Source organism: Mytilus trossulus, chromosome 1 (assembly GCF_036588685.1).
Source record: "Mytilus trossulus isolate FHL-02 chromosome 1, PNRI_Mtr1.1.1.hap1, whole genome shotgun sequence".
Classification (NCBI taxonomy): Eukaryota; Metazoa; Mollusca; class Bivalvia; order Mytilida; family Mytilidae; genus Mytilus; species Mytilus trossulus.
The window spans coordinates 98,357,371-98,382,091 of record NC_086373.1 but is presented as its reverse complement, the minus strand read 5'-3'; the positions used below and the strand labels follow the sequence as shown (position 1 = coordinate 98,382,091).

At 31.2% G+C, this 24,721-nt stretch overlaps 1 protein-coding gene across 1 annotated transcript in view; it reads left to right on the top strand.

The window, feature by feature from the left end:
- The window catches only part of LOC134692707 (NPC1-like intracellular cholesterol transporter 1), a 52,231-nt gene extending 29,296 nt beyond the window's left edge, over positions 1-22,935 (top strand). Inside the window, exons 11-21 of the mRNA XM_063553204.1 lie at positions 100-277; positions 4,092-4,256; positions 7,015-7,139; positions 8,576-8,731; positions 12,970-13,095; positions 13,370-13,514; positions 14,128-14,249; positions 15,995-16,150; positions 17,505-17,518; positions 17,863-18,057; positions 21,300-22,935. Coding sequence (XP_063409274.1) covers positions 100-277; positions 4,092-4,256; positions 7,015-7,139; positions 8,576-8,731; positions 12,970-13,095; positions 13,370-13,514; positions 14,128-14,249; positions 15,995-16,150; positions 17,505-17,518; positions 17,863-18,057; positions 21,300-21,384 — 1,467 coding nt within the window. The 3' untranslated portion in view covers positions 21,385-22,935. The remainder of the gene's footprint in view (positions 1-99; positions 278-4,091; positions 4,257-7,014; positions 7,140-8,575; positions 8,732-12,969; positions 13,096-13,369; positions 13,515-14,127; positions 14,250-15,994; positions 16,151-17,504; positions 17,519-17,862; positions 18,058-21,299) is intronic.
- The last annotated feature ends 1,786 nt before the right edge of the window (positions 22,936-24,721 follow it).

The following is a 24,721-nucleotide window of genomic DNA, read 5'->3' as shown; positions in this document are numbered from 1 at the left end:
AGTCATTGGATATTCCTATTGACAACTGTCATCTTTTCTATCATTTTGTAATAAAGCTTTAAATTACCAGGGTTTAAAATAATGTTGCTTTACTTTCAGATTATTGTTATGCTCATCACAGCTTTAATTGTTTGTATAAACCTCTATGGTTTTATAAATTTACGACAAGATTTTGATTTGACAATGTATATACCAGCTGATTCTTATGCACACAAATATTCCAAAGCTAAAGAGGCATACTTTCCATTTGCTGGCATCAATTCAGCAGTATATTGTCGTAAGTATCTGAAAGAAGTTTGTCAGCATTAAACATTTAAAGTGCATGCAAGAATAACTCTCACCTTGATATTGTTTTTCATATCTCAGTGTTAGGGATTTTTGTCATATAAAAAAGCAGGCTTTGTCCTTTGCCAGTTTTACGCATGAAGAAATTTGCTCTGCAGTTTACATTATAATGGAACAAAATTGGTAACATAAAGTTACATCATATTATATGTTGTTTGTACACATATTTTTTTGTCAAATTATATTTAGGATTGCCATTAGCAAAACTTGTTTAATTACAAGTGTAGATGGTTATCCTCTTGCAGCTCACATGAACTTGAAAAGATCACATAAAACAAACTCCCTAAACAGCTTATCCAAAAAGAATGAAAAGATGCTGCATGTTAAACCTCTTTCTCTGTCACGTTCCAATAATAGCTTAATAAAGGGAAATGAAGAGGAGTTGGTAGGGACCTGTAATTTTAGAATAAAAAAATTACATTATTTTTTTTGGGTTAGTCTGAAGCTAAACTGAATGAAACTGAAGACTTGTTAGCTGCAAAGGATAACCTGGACCCAGAAATAAGACAACTTGTAGCCTAATTCTAAAGATCACAATGTTTTTAATACAAAATAGAAATTGCACTTCTTTAAATTGAAAAATCTGTATTTCTAGAAAATGTACCAAAATTTGACTTGCAAAAATGGCCGTCAGTGACTTCATTTAGTGTCTTTATCACACTACTGAAATATATAAACACAAAGTCCAAGATCAATAAATACAAGGAATACAGAAATAAAAAAAAATCAGGTTATGTCAGTCTAAAAATCTGTTTCCATTCTCTATTGATTGTAAAGAATATGTTATGATTATTGTAGGTTGTATAAATCCTAATGTAGGTTTTATAGGTATGTGATGATAAGAAATATTTGTACTATTTGCTTTGGACAGATTTGATACACTGTAGCATGTAGAGAATGTTTCACTAAATCTTTTATTTTCTACCAAGAGATGGGAGAGGATTATCACTTTACCACAACAACCTTTTACCTTTTAGACTTTTTGGTATGATTTTTCTTTGCTGCTGAATTGATGTTATTTTGAGACCAGCTGTTTTTCACCCTTTTAAACTTTATTTTGGCCTTCTCTGAAACCACCACGTTTTCTTGATAATTTATTCTATTAAGGCAAAACATCATTGCTATTCTCTGCTTGGTTTGAGACAAGGCATTTACAGTACTGACTCTAGTATTTCTAAATATATATATCTTGACTGGTACCTTTCATTACCTTTTATAGAATTTTCTTACAAAACACGAGATATTTAGAACTATGTCTGGATGAATTTGGAAATTAGTATGGTGTTCATTATCACTGAACTAGCATATATTTGTTTAGGGGCTAACTGAAGGATGCCTCTGGGTGCGGGAATTTCTCGCTACATTGAAGACCTGTTGGTGAGACTCTGCTGTTGTTTTTTCTATGGTCGGGTTGTTGTCTCTTTGACATATTCCCCATTTCCATTTTCAATTTTACATATTGAATTTTCCCTGACTTTCTGTACAGGGTGTTTGGTAGACTAGAAGAAGGATCTGAAGTTTTAATGTTTTAAGCCATACATACTGCTATGTAGAAGTTGTGGCTTAATAAATAAGTTATGTATCTTGTTTTGTTTTGAGCAAGTCAAGTATTTACCTAAGCTCATATATCTTCTATCTGTTAATCAATATTTAAGTTTGAATACTTTTCTTGAACCTATTTGACATTTTGATGAAGATTTTTTAACATCGATTGGGTATTTTGCTTTAAAAGACCTGCTTTTTACTAACTAAACCTGAGTATGGCTGTTATGTGTTACTACCATTATAAACTGAAATATTTTCACGCTGCTATGTACTAATCAAATGTCTGAGTTATTTTGAATTGGTTTTCTCTTTATAACTGCTTAAACTTCTAGAAGATGGAGCTTAAGTGAAGTTGTTTAATCTTGTAAGCATCAATCGTTATTATTGTGTTCTAGTGCAGACAAGACATCTGAACAGGGAAGCATTTCTTTTATTAGTTCAAAAAGACTAGTATTTATAACAACCTAAATCTTGCAAAAAAAAGTTGTCTGTAGGCAATTTTGAGGGAATTATTAAACATGTTTTGTTTATTTATTATTATTTTGAAATAAACTCTTAATGTTTAAACCCGCCTGTCCCAAGTCAGGAGCCTCTGGCCTTTGTTAGTCTTGTATTATTTTAATTTTAGTTTCTTATGTACAATTTGGAAATTAGTATGGCCTTCATTATCAATGAACTAGTATATTTTTGTTTAGGGGCCATCTGAAGGACGCCTCCGGGTGCGGGAATTTCTCGCTACATTGAAGACCTGTTGGTGACCTTCTACTGTTGTGTTTTCTATGGTCGGGTTGTTGTTGTCTCTTTGACACATTCCCCATTTCCATTCTCAATTTTATCTTAATGAAATTAGTGGAACCTAATTTCCCATACTGGACTGGTTTGTTTATGAACTTGTAACTTTTGGAAATATGATCATTTAGCCATTGATGATTTATTTATTAGGCCACCCACACATGTCTGTGGTGAAGTCATTATCAACCTCAAACTAAAATATTTGATAATTTGGTGTTGGAAATCTTAATACCAATGACTTATGTCTTTATGGTCCTTATTTTTTTTTATTTAGAGCTAAAGAGAAATATAAGATGCTAAAAGTATAAATGAGTTTTTCACACATATTTTCGCAAGTGGAGATAACTTAACTGAATACTATTGTATTTTAGGAAAGGGAGATAACTTAACTGAAAATAACTGTAGTTTGGTAAACGGAGATAACATAACTGAATTTTACTGTACATTGACCTATAATGGTTTACTTTTTTAAAATTGATATTTGGATGGAGAGTTGTCTCATTGGCACTCACATCACATCTTCCTATATCTAATAACTTAACTGAAAATAACCGTAGTTTGGCAAAGGGAGATAACATAACTGAATTTTACTGTAGTTTGGGAAAGGGAGATAACTTAACTGAATACTGTAATTTGGCAAATGGAGATAACTTAACTGAAAATCACTGTAGTTTGGCAAAGGGAGATAACATAACTGAATTTTACTGTACTTTGGCAAAGGGAGATAACTTAACTGAAAATCACTGTAGTTTGGGAAAAGGAGATAACTTAACTGAATACTGTAATTTGGCAAATGGAGTTAACTTAACTGAATTTTACTGAAAAGCTTTCAAACTTATCATTGTATGAAATATCTATAAAAACATCCATAACTGTTATCCCATTTTTTATTTCCACTGATTTTTACAAATTGAGAAAACGAAAAAGTTATGGTCTGTCAGTAGACACAAGCTTAAATAGTAAACAATTCTCAAAATGTGTTCACAGATTCAATACACATTGCATGAAACATTTATAACTTTTGAACTTTTAAAATATAGCTCTCCAAAATGATTTTTTTTTTAATGCATATAGCTAAGCATTAACCATTTTACAATTCTATTATAAGAAGAAAAATCTATATACATGAATTTAAGGGACGACATCAAAAGTTCAATGTAGGATAAAACACTTAATTCATATAGTTTCTTCACTGAACCCCCTACCCCCCTCTTTACTTAATTTGGGAAAAATTGATTGACCAATAAGGATATATATAAAAATCAATTTTATTTAACCAAAACTAGCAGCTATTTTGACCCCCACTCCCAAACTATTTGAATTAAGTTTTATATTCTTCATTGATTTTTTTATGTTTTCCCTAAGTAAAAGTATCTATCTACTTTAAAAGTTAATATTCCATATTTTAGGTGGTCTAAATTATAAAAAGGATATGAAGTTATTTGAAGAAATGATAAAGAAACTTAAGAATAGTACTCATGTTCAAAATGGTACAGTGGTCAACTGGTATGAACCATTCCACTACTGGTTTGTCACAACGAATAAAGTGGATATCAGATACCTCATAGGTGCAGGTTAGTATGAACCATTCCACTACTGGCTTGTCACAAGGAATAAAGTGGATATCAGATACCTCATAGGTGCAGGTTAGTATGAACCATTCCACTACTGGCTTGTCACAACGAAAAGAGTGGATATCAGATACCTAATAGGTGCAGGTTAGTATGAACCATTCCACTACTGGCTTGTCACAACGAATAAAGTGGATATCAGATACCTTATAGGTGCAGGTTAGTATGAACCATTCCACTATTGGCCTGTCACAACAAATAAAGTGGATATCAGATACCTTATATATGCAGGTAAGTATGAACCATTCCACTACTGGCTTGTCACAAGGAATAAAGTGGATATCAGATACCTCATAGGTGCAGGTTAGTATGAACCTTTCCACTACTGGCTTGTCACAACGAATAAAGTGGATATCAGATACCTCATAGGTGTAGGTTAGTATGAAGCATTCCACTATTGGCTTGTCACAAGGAATAAAGTGGATATCAGATACCTCATAGGTGCAGGTTAGTATGAACCATTCCACTATTGGCTTGTCACAACGAATAAAGTGGATATCAGATACCTCATAGGTGCAGGTTAGTATGAACCATTCCACTATTGGCTTGTCACAACGAATAAAGTGGATATCAGATACCTCATAGGTGCAGGTTAGTATGAACCATTCCACTACTGGCTTGTCACAACAAATAAAGTGGATATTAGATACCTCATAGGTGCAGGTTAGTATGAACCATTCCACTACTGGCTTGTCTCAACGAAAAGAGTGGATATCAGATACCTCATAGGTGCAGGTTAGTATGAACCATTCCACCACTGGTTTGTCACAATGAATAAAGTGGATATCAGATACCTCATAGGTGCAGGTTAGTATGAACCATTCCACTATTGGCCTGTCACAACAAATAAAGTGGATATCAGATACCTTATAGGTGCAGGTTAGTATGAACCATTCCACTACTGGCTTGTCACAAGGAATAAAGTGGATATCAGATACCTCATAGGTGCAGGTTAGTATGAACCATTCCACTACTGGCTTGTCACAACAAATAAAGTGGATATCAGATACCTCATAGGTGCAGGTTAGTATGAACCATTCCACTACTGGCTTGTCACAAGGAATAAAGTGGATATCAGATACCTCATAGGTGCAGGTTAGTATGAACCATTCCACTACTGGCTTGTCACAACGAATAAAGTGGATATCAGATACCTTATAGGAGCAGGTTAGTATGAACCATTCCACTATTGGCCTGTCACAAAAAAAATAAAGTGGATATCAGATACCTTATAGGTGCAGGTTAGTATGAACCATTCCACTATTGGCCTGTCACAACAAATAAAGTGGATATCAGATACCTCATAGGTGCAGGTTAGTATGAACCAATCAACTATTGGCTTGTCACAAGGAATAAAGTGGATATCAGATACCTCATAGGTGCAGGTTAGTATGAACCATTCCACTATTGGCCTGTCACAACAAATAAAGTGGATATCAGATACCTTATAGGTGCAGGTTAGTATCAAACATTCACCTCCAGGGCGGGGGGGGGGGGGGGGGGGGGGGGGAGGAGAATGGATATCTGATATCTCATAAGTGTAGGTCAGTATCCAACATTTAACTCCAGGTGGTGGGGAAAATGGATATCAGATATCTCATAGGTTCAGGTCAGTGTTAAACATTCATGTACAGGGGAGAATGGATATCTGATATCTCATAAGTGTAGGTCAGTATCCAACATTCAACTCCAGGTGGTGGGGAAAATGGATATCAGATATCTCATATGTTCAGGTCAGTGTTTAACATTCATGTACAGGGGAGAATGGATATCTCATATCTCATAAGTGTAGGTCAGTATCAAAACATTTAACTACAGGGGAAATTGATATCTGATATCTCATAGTTGCAGGTCAGTATTAAGGACTTTTATCAAACATAACAAAGCTTTGAGTTTTAAACCATGTTCTTAGTAGGTATCTCAGAGAAAGTTTGTTTTGAAATTCCATGGTATCCTGTTCTGTGTTGTGCTGCATATTATAAAGATAGGTTGATATCAGCTTTATAGACTTGTTAATGAGATCCTTTCATTTAAACAACCTTATAGATTGGAACAAAGGAGAGCATGCTGGATGATCAACCTGAGCTATAAAGTTTGGTGTTAGGCAACTAGATTGAAAAGTTAAGTGTACACTGTCCTAACACTAAAGTTAGTGAATTTGAATCAAACTTTAGACACATAATCAATTTGGTATACTGTATGTAGTTACTATAGGTCAAAGCACCAGTAATGACTATTGTGACCATAAGTTTATGAAGTTGTCCTTCAGTTCAAATAAGAGATGTGAACTCTTGTCTTAGTGACTAGCATTGATAATAGAATAATGGCAACTTTGTAACATCTGTTCTGACTAGCATTGATAATGAAATAAAGACAACTTTGTAACATGAGAAGGAAGTATAAAACTGGAATGGTTTTTATCATTAATATTTATAGTATTGATTTAGTAATGGATCATGTTCTAAAATCCATTAAGGACCTTTTATCATAGCTACTTTTATCCTTCTTTATCAACAACAATCAATTTGTAAAGGAAGTTAAGTTATTTATATAATATTCTCAGTATTCCATTAGTCCATTAAGAACTTTATTTGAAATTTTTACATGAAGCAATGTATTTCTGTTTAATGAGGTTGAAAATTATAGTATTTGTAAGGATTTAATTTTTCAAGTTTATAGATTATTTTGATTAATATTTCAGATGGATATCCCTATTCTAACTATGCATTTGCTCAGCTGTTATATACGTTCATCACAGAGACAAGGATTGGACAAGCTTTCAGTCCATATGTCAAGTTCACCAATACAACTCCTCCCCTCTTACAGGTAATTGACATACAAAAAAGGTAGAAAATACTGAGAGAAACAATGAAAATTCTTAAATTAAAGTTAAACAGAAAGCTATGAAACCTTAGAATATAAATTCATTGATACATTTTTTCTAAACAGTTATACTGCGTTAGACCCTCATAGGTAGTCAAGGTTGTAAAAATAACCTCATCAATTGAAACAATATTATCTTCTATTAACACTCAAAAATAGTTATATTGCAATCAATTTAAACACTTGAGAGAGAATTATTTGTGAAAGTTATGCTGAATTAAACTTTTATCTGCAACATCTTGCAAGAAATTTAAAAATGCAGGATTTACATTTCTTTATTGATTACAATGAAATTTTTATTAAAATATTTACATGCATGATGAAAATAAATGCAAATCAATATTTTTGGGACATACATGTTAAATATGTTGTGCCTGTTTATGAATTTGTATGAAATGAATGGTTTATAATGATAATTTTAATACATAAAGGATACTCTCAAATTAAGAGTGATGTATGTATGTACATTATACTTAGAATGAAATAAAAATAAAAATGCTGAATAGGCTTTATTTACCTATCACTGAAATTTGAATTTTTATTTCAAATATGCTTTCATATCTGTTGAAAATAAAAAAGAAAGCTTACTTTTTTCATGCATAAATAGATATTTCCCAAATACAATGTATCTGTCAAAACTATTCTGTTTTTATACCCCCGCTTTAAAAAAGGGGGGGTATACTGTTTTACCTCTGTCTGTCCTTCCTCCAGTCTGTCAGTCAGTCGTCCGTCCCATGAATATTTTTCGTCGCATTTTTCTCAGGAACTACAATACAAGGATTTCTGAAATTTGGTTTCAGGGTTTATCTAAGTCAGCTATACCGTGTGATGCGTTTTCAGATTGATCACTTGACAACTTCCTGTTTACCGAACACTTGTATGATTTTACACATGATAGCCAAGTTGAAAATTTCCGTCATATTTTTCTCATGAACTACAAGACAAGGATTTCTGAAATTTGGTTTCAGGATTTATATAAGTCAGCTATACCGTGTGATGCGTTTTTAGATTGATCACTTGACATCTTCCTGTTTACCGAACACTTGCATATTTTTACACTATTAATATTATTCACTTGCGGGGGTATCATCAGTGAGCAGTAGCTCGCAGTTTCACTTGTTTCTCCTGCATTTTTGATAAAAAAATTAATGATGTCATCTTTTGAAATTAAATTTTGGTGAAAATGAAGGATATGTGAAAGAACTTGTAGTTTATACCTGTATAGAAATTTTGTATATTCCCAATCACAAAATTATAATACTTTTTAGGACTAATATGTTTCTTTCAAGTATATCTTTGGTATCTTCATTCTGTTACTTTAATTGAATGTTTCACATACTTATTTCAATAGACCATTTATACTAATGCATTTTTTTCAGGGTACATACATTCCATTTATACATACTTACCAGGGAGATAGTAAGAAAGAGATTAAAGCCATGGAAAGTTTACGTGATATTACAGACATGATGGGGTTCACCTCAGGGAAATGTTTTCCATATGCTGTTCAGTATCTTACCTATGAAACAAATAAGGTATGTTTGTAACTCATCGAATGTATACATCCTTAGGTTTCCATTAGAATACACCTTATCCCTATTTCTCTACTCGGCCCGCTGACCCGGCCGCTTGACCTTTTGACGCATACAACAATCACTTTTCCATTGTGGCGTCAGATGTTTTGTTTTATGATGTCAAAATTTTACGGGAATCTGTGTGATATCCAGTAATGGCGGACAAATAGCGATATAGTCCATCAGCTAGTTCTCAAAAGCGCTCTAGTTAAGGAGTTTGTGTTACACCCCAGGGTACCGCGATTTTTTTGGATAGAAATCAACTTCATTATCTTATTGATAAAATACAAGGTGTTAGACTAAAAAAAAAGTGTCCAAAAGAGGATTAAAAACGTCCCTTCCAATGGTCCCCTCATTTTGCAATCATGACTAAGTCATTTTTAATTAACTTTTTTAATATCAAGCGATTAAAAAAAAATAAAGTATAGGTTTAAACAACTAAAACAGATACAAAACTTATCATATAAAATGTAACTCGGAAGATTTTTTGTTTAAAAAAAATGTTTTTTACATTACAAACAATCCGATTTTTTGGGTTCAAATTAAGGCATATTTTCTCCTTTTATAAAGAATTTTGTTATACAATTACCCGTTTTAGTTAATTAAACTTGAGAATTAATCATTATGCAATGTTTAAATCATTTGCAGTATTTATATATCGTCTTTATTATGAATTATTTAATAAAATATATGTACTTGCAAATACTCGTAAAATACCGGAAATAATCAAATTACCGTCTTTGATTCAGTATACAACATGAACAATGTATTCACACATAAGCATTATCAATTTGCAACTGAAAATAAACATTTAATTGTCGATTGATGATGTTTTTGTGAGACAAATTATTTAAAAAGTGAACGTGTAACGAAATAATGATGAACAAATTACAAATTAAGGTGATTTTTTGCGTTCAGAAAAGGTGCACTCTATCGAACCCAATAAAGGTGTGCTTGATAACATTTTGTGTTTTAGCTATGAAGTGATTGACTTAAGATTGTTAAGTCATTCAATCGACAAACATCGCTTTGAACGAACGTCAAATAGTCAGTTGTGCGGTTTGGCAATACTTTTTACTTTCTTAGGTTTCTTAGAGATACAAACAAAAATGGCTTTGTTGGTTTCAGTTTAAATAAAGATTCTGATAAACGTTAGTTGCTAAATGCACATGAAAGAGTTTCATTATTATCAAAATGTCGAGACTTTGTAGGAATTGTTAATCCTGAAACATCCGCCCAAAAAGATCTCAGAAAAACTCGAATGAAGCGAGTCAGTTTCTGATGTTTTGAAATTGTTTCGTCACTGCAAAGCTGGCCAATTTCATTATAACATCTGAGCAGTTAAATGGCTTGTTCTCGGGTTCTGTTGCATCTTCGGAATTAATGAGTGACCTTCTTAACGCGTATGAAAAGGGAAAATTTGCTTCAGAAATTTTCATTACGGAACAGCTTATTCAAAAGTCAACCGATATCTTCCAAAAAGAAAATCATTGCTTACATTTTTAAAAAAGGAAATAAAAGGCAAGCAGTTAATGGCTGATAAGAACAACAAAACATTGAGAGCAGATGAAAAAAAAATGTTGCCTGCTTCTCATAGCCCAGACAAGATAGTTACTTATGCGATAGGTTATCCAGTTTAAATTAGGTCCTTTTCCAATGTCTCTTGCAAACTTTGATGGTACACATGTAATGAAAAATGAAAACCTGTCCTGAGTGGTCTTTTAAAAAAGGCTCATTCCTAAGGAAATCATGTGGATATTTGATGACATGGCAGTTATTCAAACCATTTCTAGGATACCAAGCACTTTTTTCGATTTGGCAAAAATTGTTACTTTAAAAACCATCCTTTTAGTTTCGAAAAGTGGTCACGCATTGATTTTGTCACTGAATAGTATCGCACAATATTCATAACGAAATTAGAACGGCAGGTCCTTGGAGGGACAAATCATTACGATAAGTTCTAAACCATCACAATCGTGTTCATGGGAATGGAAGAAATGTTTGTTAGTTGGGGGAAACAAAGTTGCTTTTGTTGAATTCTTTTGTTTTGAAAAGAGTAAACAATTTTATAGATTTACACTTGAATGTATGGAATTATTTGTATCACATTGAAGTATGTGCCACAAAACATATGTTGAAAATGAAATAGCGTAGAATGGTTTTAGTTTATAATTGAACAGGAAGAAGCCGATAAAAAAATGTTTCTTAATAAAATGGAAAAAACATGCAGCTGACAAAGGTTACGACTCCATTGTTAAAAAAAACCTTCTGACACTGTTGTGGAAGTATTGGCTTACTATTTTCACAGTTGCATATCAATTCTAACATTGTAAGTCTGACAAATACATCCCCCAAATGCAGATTATTAAATGTGCAATCAATGTGTGCAAATTTGGTGAGAATTTTTGTCGAAAACTACCAGGATTTCACGCCAATACAGGTTGTGGTTCAGTAAATGTTTTGTCTGGTAAAGAAAAAAAGCAAAGCATTCGGCTTTTTGACACGTTATGTGGAGTTTTCAGAAGGTCTATTCCATCTTGGTGAAACCTTGGAAGAGATTGGCGAGGAGTTGTCAAAGCACTCGAGAGGTTTTCGTCTTCTATATATGGTTACGAAATTAAAAATATCGATAAATAAAGATCAGAACGTTTTGAAATGCAAAAGATGCAATGTTAAAGCACATTATACAAGCCAACTTTCAGACGAAGATTTGGAAATCTGCTCTTAAACACAACAATGGTATGTTGCCAAACAACTATGGTTGGATTGTTTAGAGAGCTGTGATCAGTATCAATTTTCTAGACCAACCACCAGCGTTAGATGCTTTGGTAATTCTGATGTGTAGTTCATGTAAAGCTGGTTGTGCCAAAAAATATATTCATGTGTTCAACAAGGTTTATCCTGAACAGATAGCTGTATGTTAATGCTCGAAAGCTTGTGGATATAAGCATAATCAAATCGATGATATTGCTAACGATGACGACACAGATGATGGAAAAGATGATAATGATAATTCGGTAGATGCCGGTGACCAAACTGATGATGATTTTATGGATTAACCTTCTGTGTGACCTTAAAATGTGGTGATGCGGTTGTTAAATTAAAAAAAAAAAAATAGAAATCTAGAAACCCTGACAGTTTTGTGTGTTTTAATATTTGAGTTATTTCATGAATGCGATGTATAAATTTGTGACAGAATCGTGCTTGTGTTTGTCGTTGATTCTATGTTTTTATTACTTACCTTTAATTTTTTTTTCAACAGCCTTTATATACTGTATGCTGTATGTTTCAATGTGAAAAAATATACCATTTTATCAAGAAAATTAGTACGTATGCTTCTTTCTATTCAAAATCATGACTTTTGGAAATTGACCCTCCCCCTTTTTTCTTGGTCCTCTACGATATAAAAATTAGCCTGCGTTTTAATATGATATGATGTGTTCCATTTAATAAAAAGTATAGTACTGAATAATTAGTTATTTTTACATTTTTCTGTAATAATGTGCAAAACAAAATTTTTGATATACCCTGAAATAAGCCCCCTTTTAACCCCTTTTGGACACTTTTTCAAAAGTCTAACACCTCTTAAAAAATTCTTCAGATATTACTCTTTAAATTTATACAAAAAAATTGCGGTACCCTAGGGTGTAACACAGAACTGAATTTTTGCCCTACCAGCTGATGGACTAATAAGGTGTATACAAAATAGCACATATTTGTTTAATAAGTTTTAGTCAAATTTTTCTCAAGAACTACAAATAAGGGTTTCCAGAACTTTGTTTTCAGGCCTCATACCAGCATGCTATACGCTCTATGTGGTTTCAGAACTTTGTTTTCAGGCCTCATACCAGCATGCTATACCCTCTATGTGGTTTCAGAATCATCACTCATCAGTTGTCTGCTTACCAAATATATTTATTTTAAACATAATGGCCATGTTTAAATTTTTTCACAAATTTTTATAAAGAACTACAAATAAGAACTTTAAGATATTTGTTATCAAGCTTTATGTCAGCATGCTATCCTGAGAGACATGGTTTCTGGTTCATTGCTGGTAACATCCTGTAAAATGAATACTTGTGTACACTTAATAACCATGTATAAAATTTTCATCACATTTTTCTAGGAAACTACAATTAGAGCTTTCTAAAACATTTTGAAAGGTTTCATTTTAACATAAATTTTATTTACAATTTCAGATTCTTCAAGTGGAGTTATACAGAAACTTAGCCTTGGCTGGTGTTTGTGTGTTTATTGTGACGTTACTGTTAATTGCCAATTTATGGACAAGTTTGATAGTGTTTACATGTGTTATATTTACATTGGTAAGTTAAATGTACATACAAGTTATGATACAAGAATTCAAAATGCTTAAATACTATTTTGAAAATCAAAATAAACATTTACTAGAAGTAATTTTTTGGACTCCACAAATATAAGACATCATAAAGTACACAGTTGACAGAATTTGGTGTCAATGTCATATAACAAAGGTTTGTATATTTTGCAGAACCATATGTTGAACTTCTTGTTCATGTTGACATTACTGGAACAATATTTTATTTTCGAGTCACTTTCTTACACTAGTTTTCTTTTCAGATTGACGTTGCAGGAACATTATATTTTTGGGACGTGACTATTGACACTGCCAGTAGTATCTTGTTGACTCTCTCTGTGGGATTGGCAGTTGACTATTCTGCACACATAGGGCATACATACATGACAATACTGGGAGACAAAAATGGTATGACATTACTTTCATGAATAACAATCATAAATTTCTTGGTAATATTGTGAAAACTACAATGGAAATATTTACCATTTAGGTATATGATGATCATATACTTGGTCAAGTCACTCAGTTGAGTTGCTCTTAATATAGTGATTACAGTAAGGGGATTGAAAAAATCAGATTTAATCCCATTTAGCTCATAAGACAACTTTTCTCTATGGTTGCAGAATAGAGATTGATTGGTTGATGTTTGATTTATGCCACAAAAGTACACATTAATGGAAATATTGACAAATGTCAATAGGCACTTTTGTCTAAATTTTTGTGTATGACTTGGGAGATTAAAACTGAATAGCATATCAAGTTTATCTATTTTAAAAGTTTCAGGAAGTTAATCTAGCATTGAGTTCTTGTGAAATGCTGCTCTAAATAACATGTGCCTGTATTTAAGAGTCTCGTCCTGAATATGCATTAAATATTTGCCACTGGACGTTAAGCAACCAACAATCAATTTAAGAGTCTCTGAAAATAGAATTTGAAAAAAGTTAATACCAGATTAAAGGTTATTTATAGGTATATTTGGAAAATTATAACTTTGTATAGATATTTATTTATCCATTTGTAGAACGTCCAATTAAAGCTTTAGCTGCCATAGGACCAGCTGTGTTTAGTGGTGGATTCAGTACATTTTTAGCTTTTTTACTGCTATCTAGGAGTAATAGTTATGGATTTGCTTTATTTTTTAGAGTAAGTAAAAATAGATTAGAAATGCATGCTTTACTAGCTGTACATAGTCAGGAATCAAGAATTTTTCAGATATAAGCTTTTGTCTCGTTAGTTTAGTTTACACATATTTATTTATAGTGGATTGGGAAACAAGTTTTGCAACTTATATTAATCCCTTTCCACTTTGCGAGTGTGAGTGCTTTTGTCTTGTTGTTCAATATTATATACAGCACTAACAGCAGATGTTTGGTTTATATCATTAATACAACAACCAAACAACATAATAAAATCCTAAAAGACTTCTAAGTGCAATCATGTTGTCTTAAATAATTAAGACCAATGTGTCAGTTCCATATGTCAACCTCTTATTTCACATTTTGATCTTAAAACTTTTCCATTCTCAATGAAAATTACAGCTTCTAATAAAATTACAGTTGTCTCCCTTAGATAGCTAGATAGCTATAAAACAGGTTTAATCCACCAAATGCCTGTATCAAGTCACCAATACGGCAGTTGTAATCCTTTATGAAAAATGTTTGAGCTTTTGATTTTGCCATTTAATAACAGACTTTCTGTTTTGGATTTTCCTAGGGGGTCGGTATTTTTGTAATGGAATTTTTAGATAGCTGGCTGTGTAATCCATAATGAATATAACTCTTTTTTGAAATTCAGAACAACATAAGAGTTTACTCAGATTCAGTTTGAGAACCAGAAAATGTCCTTACTAACCAGTTAATTTTATCCAAAGTTATACATCCCTACCTTTAACACATGACTCAACTAACCACCAACTACTAAAAGGTGATTTTAATGAGCATAGCAATTTAAAAAACCTACTATAACATTAGGAAATTTTATGGTAAAATTTATCATACTTCACAACAGAATGCCAGATTTTGATTGGTTTATATGATGGAGACATTTTAATATATCCCTTGGCTGATATTCTATCCCCCTTTGCAGAGACGATTGATCATGTTTGAGCTATATTAAAAGCGGATGGTTGTTATAGTATATTACCTTAAAATCAAAAACTGAATGATTACTAAATATCAAATTTAACAAATTAAGTAACACTTAGGATTAAAGTGTGATAGAGCAGTTGTTATCTCTTGGAAAAATATGTTTCACCCTTGGCTTCCCCCTCAGTCAACAATTTTTTCTCTAAGTTATAATTTGAACTATCACCCTGTTGATGGAAGTTTCAAACGACCTTGACTGGCAAAACAGCCCTCACATGGTTGGTCTATCACCCTGTCAGCTATGTGTTATTTAAATACTTTCTGTGATACCTTTTGGTGAGACTGATTTTGTAGGGGTTTCCCAAAGCAAAACATGGCATTCACTATTTATGTTTCTATGCAAAGATTTTCATAGTCTATGTCTCCTGGCTTCTTGGTTTCCTCCAATAGATAAAACTATCCACCACAAAATAACCAACAGTGCTGGAAGTGGTGTTAAACACAAACCAATTAATCAATCAATCAATTTCATAGTCTACATTTGAATTGAACGAATCATGACAGAGATACCTTGTGATTTCATTAAGTCATAACAGTTTTGGTTTGAAGAGTTCCTAAAATGTTAGCCTCTATATTAACTCGGAGGATGTTATCCTGATTTATAATTCAATGAACACGTAAGTAAAAATTCAATAATCTCCTGTGTGGATCTAATTACAGGGTTTCTCATCATCATTGAAATGGCACTTATCTACAGGAATCTGTCCATCTCTTTGTTTTTAATTTACCTGTTATCTATTGTAGGTATTTTTTACTGTTGTTGTGTTTGGATTATTCCATGGTTTAGCATATTTACCGGTTATATTAAGTTGGATAGGACCAGAGCCCTACCACAATGAAGAAGATAATCAGAAATATTTACAAAATGGTCTTTCAAATGGTATAAGTGCTGATGAAAAGGTAGGTTAAAGTTCTTTTCCTAACTTTTTACATCAGATCAGTTTTTCCATTTCTTACAAGAGAGTATGAAGCTATAATGAAATAGTCATAGATTTTCATTTCCTGCGACACTGTCTTTAGTATATGTAAGGATATTTTTATCAATTATAATTAAAATTTACACTAATGTAATTTAAAACATGCTATTTCCAAACTAAGATTAAAGTAAAGTTTTAAGTTACAATGCACTCAAACTATCTTGTATCGTGAATGGACTATAACGGGGAAACCCCCTGTAAAAGGAAATACAAAACCAAATGATATGATCTCAAATTAAAGTACATCAGATTAGAAGTTAGTTTTTATTTGCATGGAAGGAAATCATAAGACGGATTTTACTTTTTTGACTACATTACAAATAAGTATATTAAAAAACGACAAGAATAGTCTTCAGACAACTTTGCCAGAGAAAGATGCAGCCATAGCTTTAGCACAAATAGTCAATAACTTTAATTTTTTCTTTATGCATATTGCATAATTATGTAAATATATTGCACTTTCTGCTTTTGATATTTACTGGTTTACAGTCTACAGTTATCATGATTTTCCTTTCTAATATAGACTTTAGAATTGACTGTATGGCTTGCAAATTTCATACACTTTCCAAATTTATTTCTTTATTTTGATTCATACAAAAGTTAGTACAGGGATTATGAAATAAAATAATTTGATATTAATCTTATCACCTGTGGGTTACAGAACATTTTGGATTATGGGTTTCATCCTACATTTTCTTTAATACTTGGGTTTCAAAAATTCATAAAATTATCATCAATTGACAACATCTTCAATATAAATGGACTTTTGAGCCTATAAAATACTTATATAAAGAGATTTGTTTTACCTAGCTTGATATATTTTAGGCTTTTGAAATATACTCATTTAAGAAAAATATTGTGGTCTTTTTGATATTTTATGTTGAAGTTAAAATTCTAGGCCATACTTTGCCAAAGTGAATCTTGTCATTTGGGTAATGTAGTAATTTTAATGTATAGTAGTAAGTTGGTCGAAAACAGATATCAATTAGTATGTCTGAAGCTATCAAACTGAATTATAGACTACTTATACATTATATTTCCAGTATAGTACTTGAGTTAGTGCTGGTTAACTTAACTATTTTTTTTTCCCCATAATTTTTTCTATAAATAATTGAGCATTTTGACATTGAACATTTGTAGTGTTCAAGCATTTTTTGTATATGTCTTCACCTACTTCTTGTTCTTCAATATTTTGATAGACAGATATGCCTAACATGAAATTTGCAACTACTTATTTCATACAGTTTACTTTAATCATGTTTTTTTCTTATTTTTAGGAAGAGTATGAGATGTAAGTAGACATTAGTATACATTTAAATTATAGCTATTATTTGTTCATACCAGAAAAAGATTTTTTATTAACTGTTGAAATATTTTTTAATTTTAGTCCATTTTAGTAGCAAGTATGTACAAATAAAATTAAATAGAGGTTTTAAAAGTTTATAAGAATGAAAAATATCTTTTTATGTGCCAGCATTTCACAAATACAAACTTTAAAAACTTAGCCTGACTTATCCTTTTAAGGGATAGGAATAATTGAATTATAAAGCAAGGTATTTTCATCTTTGGTTCTTAAAATGAACAACTCTTTAACATGTGCTGTTGAGTTTGATAACATTAGTTATTTACTGACAGGGATGCTGATTCTGGCTGTATCAGACAGGACACCAGTTCAGAGAATAGTCCATTGAGGTCTGCCCAATCAGAATCTGGTAACAGTTCAGAAGTTACAGATGGTAGAGCATGTGCAATAACTTCTAGTCCAATAGTGAAATCAAAAAGAACAAATGGTGTGGATAAAAATACAGGATTTTTACCAGAAAGTGAACGGTAGGATTAATTGATATGTTTTTTGAATCACTTTTGTAGTGTTTTGCAATCCAATACAAATTGCATTACCCAGTGATCCAATATGATGTCACTTCTGCAGTATTGAGCATTTCAAAACATGAAAGACTGGAATATATATATAATATGACCAAATTCCAGTATGATGTCACTCCTGCAGTATTGAGCATTTCAAAACATGAAAGACTGGAATATATATATAATATGACCAAATTCCAGTATGATGTCACTTCTGCAGTATTGAGCATTTCAAAACATAAAAGACTGGTATATATATATAATATGACCAAATTCCAGTATGTTGTCACTTCTGCAGTGTCTAGCATTCCAAACAATGAGAGGCTGGTATACTGCATTGACAAATTATTTTGGTCATTCATCCAAGATGAAATTGTCTACTTAATTTTATTTGACTTTTGATTTGTCTTTTTAACTTTTGAAAATTCATTGTATTTTTGAAAAGTTTTGACAATGCAATAGTGAGTTGAACTGTATTAGCCATTTTACAATCTTGCATAGTTGACACTTCTTATGTCCAAAGTTTCATTTAATTAAACCCACTATACATGTCATCATATTTTATATGCAAAGAAATTATTGCATAAATGATGTATGATGCAAGAAAATAACAGGCCAATTTGTTTCATCCTTGTATCTCAAATGGAGTAAAAGTCAGTTATGTCTAGACATAATGGGGACTTTTAAAAAATATCGCCCCTTAACAATGTGCTCTCAGTTAACATTGAAATCCTAATGACCCTCCCCCTTGTTTACAAGATAGTTATATTCAAAACATCGCAAACATTCATATATGATTGAAAAAGAAAAATGGCAAAACTTCATGACCAGAAACTAGTACTTTAAAAACTATGATTGAATGATGAAATCTCTGAGTTGTAAATTGTGACTTGATTTGAAATATTCAATACATGATTTTACAAGGAACTGACATACTTACTATTATGTGCTAAAACAAAGCTTTTAATCATGATATTTCCTGATACAGGAAATGGGAGGAAAAAAAGAGAAACCAACATAATTTCTCTTGACCTGAAATTAATCTTTTGAGCTTAAAACAAAGGCTTTTTATCATGAAATTTCCTGGAAACAGGTCAACGGGAAGGAAGAAAGTATGATAAGGTCACACTTATGGCCTTTGAATTTGAAAATACCAAAGTACACATAACGTCCTTCAGATGTTCATAAAACATGTGTCTGTACAACATTTGTATTTATATTTTTAAGTTTTGTCTTGCATATATCAGCTTAAGGGCTTCAAACCTCTAAAATTAAGTTTAAAACAGCACAAACTGCTGAAAAAGCCTCGTTTTTAGATCTGGTTATTGAAAATTAGATATTAGCAACATCATTTTGGTATTTTGATACAAAATATTTTTTACAATGGTGTTTTATTTTTGTTAAATTCCGTTTTGTTTGATGCTGGTTATCATATTTGTTTTGCATATACATAAATTAGGTTGATAGGTTTCATATTTTAAATGTTTTACATATCTTATTTCGTGGCCTTTCATAGCCATGAGAGTATGGACTTGCTCTTCTTGATGGCTGTAAGGTGATCTTTACTTACTAACTTTTATGCCAATGAGACAATAATCCATCAGATTAAAAAAAAAAAGATTCCAATATATAGTTAATGTAAGCAACAGTTCTAAGACCCTTCAGTGATGCTTTTAACAATAAGGTAAACTTACGCTGTAATGTCTGCTACATGTTAAAATGTGAACCAATAAATACAAAATAGATAGAGAAAATCTGACAGAAATGTCCAGAATGTTGAGATCTAACTTCTTTGAGTGTGCACCTAAATTAGGAGATGACTCTTTGAGAAATTATTGTCCTTAATTGACAATTTTTCCCTAATTTTTCTAGTTTATGGCAAAAACTATTAGTGACCTGCCATGGCTCTAGACTCATGGAGGCACAAGGTCAATCTGAAAAAAAACGTTATTTACTTTCAGCATAATGTTAAATTTTGTATGAGGACATACATGTTTATTTCTTTATTCAAATTTACTTTATGTATGCTTTTAGCATTAAATATAAAATATAATTGAAAGTGTTTATCAAAAACATGTAAATAGTATCAGGTAATCTGGTCACTGCATATTTTTCTTTTTGATATTTATTTTAAAAGTGTGTTATTTTAGTAATTCTCTCTTTTTCCTGAAAATTGAACATCATAATTTGGTATTTACATTTATAAATACTGATAATGCCATAATATTGAATTATATCCAATTTTGTTTGTATATTCCATTATGATCAAGGATTAGATGCTAAATATTCAAGTGACATTTTTATTATACAATAATAAGTAAATCTGTTAAATAGCAATATATTGAAACTCATTATTTCATTATGCTTTCTCTTCTCTGATGATTATTCAGAATTGAAAAGGCCATTTTATCTTGTTTAGATTTGTAAAAAATGTATCTAATTGAAATAACATTTGTTATTAAAAAGTTCTACATGTATCTATGCATACGATACTTGTAGTAAAACTTCATATTATCGACTATAACCATCAATTTCATCATGATGACTAAAACTGACTAAACATTTCAGTGCATTCACTTCTGTTATTGTTTTTTTTTCTCTGCAACTTATCAAATATTTTAAAGTCCTTATTATGATGGTTTTCATACACAGTTATAATATAATTATTTTTTGAGTAATTTGGTCTCTTGTAAAGAGTGTTTATTTTTTCTACATTGGCTAGAGGTAAAGGGGGAGGGTTGAGATCTCAAAAAAACATATTCAACCCCAGTGCATGTTTGCCCCTGTCTCAAGTCAGAAGCCTCTGGCCTTTGTTAGTCTTGTATGATTTTTAATTTTAGTTTCTAGACACTCTAGCACAGAAAGTTCACTTGTTATGTCACTTTATCATTGTATACATGTTTAATTTTACCTTTTCACTTATAATGGCCATTTCACCTTAGTTATTGTTAAAATATAACTGAGCAACAGCTTTACCCAAAATTGTATTTCAAACATATTGAAGGTGAGCATTGAATCTCTTATTTTGAGTTCATGATGATATGAACCCACTGTTTTTAGAGGGCAAATGGGGAAAAAATATTGCATCTAATATAAATGCAGCCCCTTATCAGACTGAAAATCAGAAAATAAATGTTTTAATTTTTTCATAACTCCTTGTGACCAGAATCAAAGCATAATTAAATAATGATAATTTTCTATTTTAGTTTAATTGAGAGGAATAAAGATGAAATGACTACAGATGCTGTTGTACAAAATAAATATACTGTAAATGATGAAGAAGGAAGATGATACTCAGACGACTTTTTTTTATATATGTTGAACTTTAGACAAATAAAGTGGTTATTATACACCACTTGTTTCAATTGCAGTTAGGAAGAATGTGGTGAATGAGTGTTGTTAATGGGTTATGTATGTAGACACTTTGGTTTCAGTAGGAAATCCTTTTTCTGGCTGTCATAATGTTCATTTAAAAACAAGCCTTCAAATATGTTATTGGACCTTGTTTGGTAGAGAGGTCTAAGTATTTCATTTACACCAATACCTTGCTTGTCAACATTGAGGTTATGATATTGATGCCTGCTTTTAGCATGTGTGTTATACACCTTTCATTATTGACTGGGAATGCCAGAACTCATGCCAAGGGTTTGTGATGCTCTCTGCATACCCATCTTTCTTCACAAGTAAAAGCTGAAAGCCAATCTAAAGCCAAAGAAAACGACATGAAACCCCAACAATCAATCAATTTATCAAATTGGTTTCAAAGTTTTACTTGTATCAAATCATTGACCAGTTTTAACTATTATTTTTTAAAAATAAAAATAAAAAGCTTTTCATGCTTTGAAAGAAAAACCAATTACATTAATTGCTTTTACTTTACTGCAAGAGAACATTCAAAAATAATCAGTTGACCAAAATTATTTCTGCAAATGAAGTACAAATCCAAAAAGTATTTCCCATGGTTTATTAACTTTGTCAAATTTACATATGAAGTGTATTTCTAATGTACAGGTAAACTTTTAACTATGTAGGTAACATGAGATATTTTGGTGCATGATGCACTATATATTCTTACTTTTCTTGAAATAAGTTTTCTTACATCACTGCTGATTATATCAATTTTAAAGAGAATATGGAGAAGTATATACATTTTTAAATACACTATGTGCTCTCTGATTTTCAATATAGTACCTTATCAATTCTATATACCAAAAGTCATCAAAGATATCAGACTGAAAAAGAGGGCCTAAATAAAGAATTGAAAAAATAGAATTTCAACCTAGAATAGTAAAATAGTAGTATAGAACTGAAACAACAAGGTATTGTCCAGTAAAATTGTTAGTATTGGCTTATTAATCATAAAGTTAAATTGAAAACAGTTTTGGAAATATCCTCATTAATTCTCATGCCTATTTGTAGTTTTAGAATAAATCTATAGATATATTTACATGTATTTATTTTTGATTTAAAAAGGTAAACATTAATGTGCTGCAGATCAATAGTTATTTGTAACCTGGTAAGAGTGCACATGTGTATTTTATTCATCAAAAAGTTTTCACTATATTATGCAAGGTATAAACAGATGACATGTAATTTAAGTGTTGGAATGAAATGCCAGTTATGAAACAATAATTGTAATGTTGATAAATGAAACAGATTTTAATTTATTCCGCTATGAAGACATATCAATTGTTTAAGAATGTGCAGTTTTGTTAGTGTTTGAACTGTTGTGACCGGTGATTACGTTTTATGTAATCTTATTATTTTATTTTAGTGCTTTAGTTTGTGAAACATTTGATTTTGTATGTTTGATTGAATTTAGTAAAATATTCTGACTTCAGATGCAACCTCGTATATATTAATGTCTTCCATGTCATAAAAGTTACTGAAGGCATGACATATGTATACTAGCTTGGTGATATCTGGGATTTTGGTTAATATAAAACAGTGATAAGATATTTTGTAATCATGCACTTTGCATTGATTGCTGTTTTTAAAAGGGACTTAAGTGAGCCCAGGGTTTAGTTTCTCTTTCTTTTAGGTTAGAGCAATGAATATATACAAGGTAGAATTATGGTGAGGGGAAAGATACTAGTGTAAGCATGATTATGTATGGTCAGGGTCACAAATTACAAAAGAAATTATTGTATGGTTTTATTGTTTATTTATTGTCTATTTATGTTAACTACTGTTACTAATTTTTATTTTATTTATTTATTAGAAACCTGCTCTGTTATGTTAGTTGTCATGCTTATTAGATAACTGTTGATTTACTGATTTACAAATTTGTAATTTATAAGTTATACTCATATTTATTAATAATACTGCTAGAAAGGGTCATATATTTTATAATAACAATTTTTACTAACAAGGCTTTAGGGTGACTTATTCTTTTTACACTGTGGAGATGGGTTGATGTTTCATTTGCATCAGCCACAACTCTTCTCTTTCCCCATTAGAATAGTTATAACATGCTTATACAGTTTTTGCAAGATAATCTTATTTTCATATTTATTTAATTATTACTTGTTTCTTCTGACAGAAGATATAGTTACACTTTTCTAAGTAACACTTGCACTATAATACATGAAATGAAGCAGGGTATGTTTTGTGAGTAGTGAAGAGATTTCATTCATTTTTAATGATATGTATACCAAAAAATGGTCATCCAAATACCAGTGATTTTTTTGTGGATAGCCTTATTTCATTTGTGAAATTATGACAGGAAGTTAGTCATGCAGTCAATAAATGCCCAATATTGGGAAACAAAAATCATTGTGTATTCTTTATAATTTTTGTATATATTGATATCTAGTTAGCTATTTTATCACATTAAAGACAATCATAGACCATTAGGCCAATTAGTTGATTAGAAAATGGGGGTTACATCAAGATCAGATTACCAATTAAACTTTTTGCAAATTATGTTTGGAAGTATAGAAGTGACATCATTTAAACCTAGTGTATATTAAGACATTATTACACATTTATCTGTATACATTACAGTTATTTAAAATCAATGAAAATAGTAGTAGAAATAAGAATAATGCAATATTTTAAAAAAAAGCTATCTTAAAAAATAAATTGTTAATCAAGTTAAATAACTCAATCTAAAGATGCCAGTTTAATTTATTAAACTTCTGAAGATTTTTCCTGTTTGACCGTTGGTGATATTTTGCAGATGGGAATACATTTGTTCTTGATTAGTGAACTGCAGTTCAGAAATTTTCCATGATGAACGCAGTGTTCCATTCTTGCATGCTTGTTTTATTAGAAATGCACTATGAAAGTATATTTTAGGTATTCTTAAAAAAAGTTTGCAATCTTATGGATCTATCTGCAATCATAAATTTTTTTCTTATTAAATATTTAGGGAATAATGCTTGATGCTAACCGAGACAATGTAGCATCAAAATCCTTTATTAAGTTCATTGTATTAAGGGTCTCCAGAGATGTAGAAATACGTTTTATGAAACAACAGCCAACAACAGTAACCTTAAAGTCGTAAATAAAGAAATCATTTAGAACAATTTTTGAAAATATTTCCTAAGATATAACTTTATTTCCAGTACCTATTCCCATACTGTTTTGTATTTATTATATTTTATTTAAAGTGTGTGTCAGTATT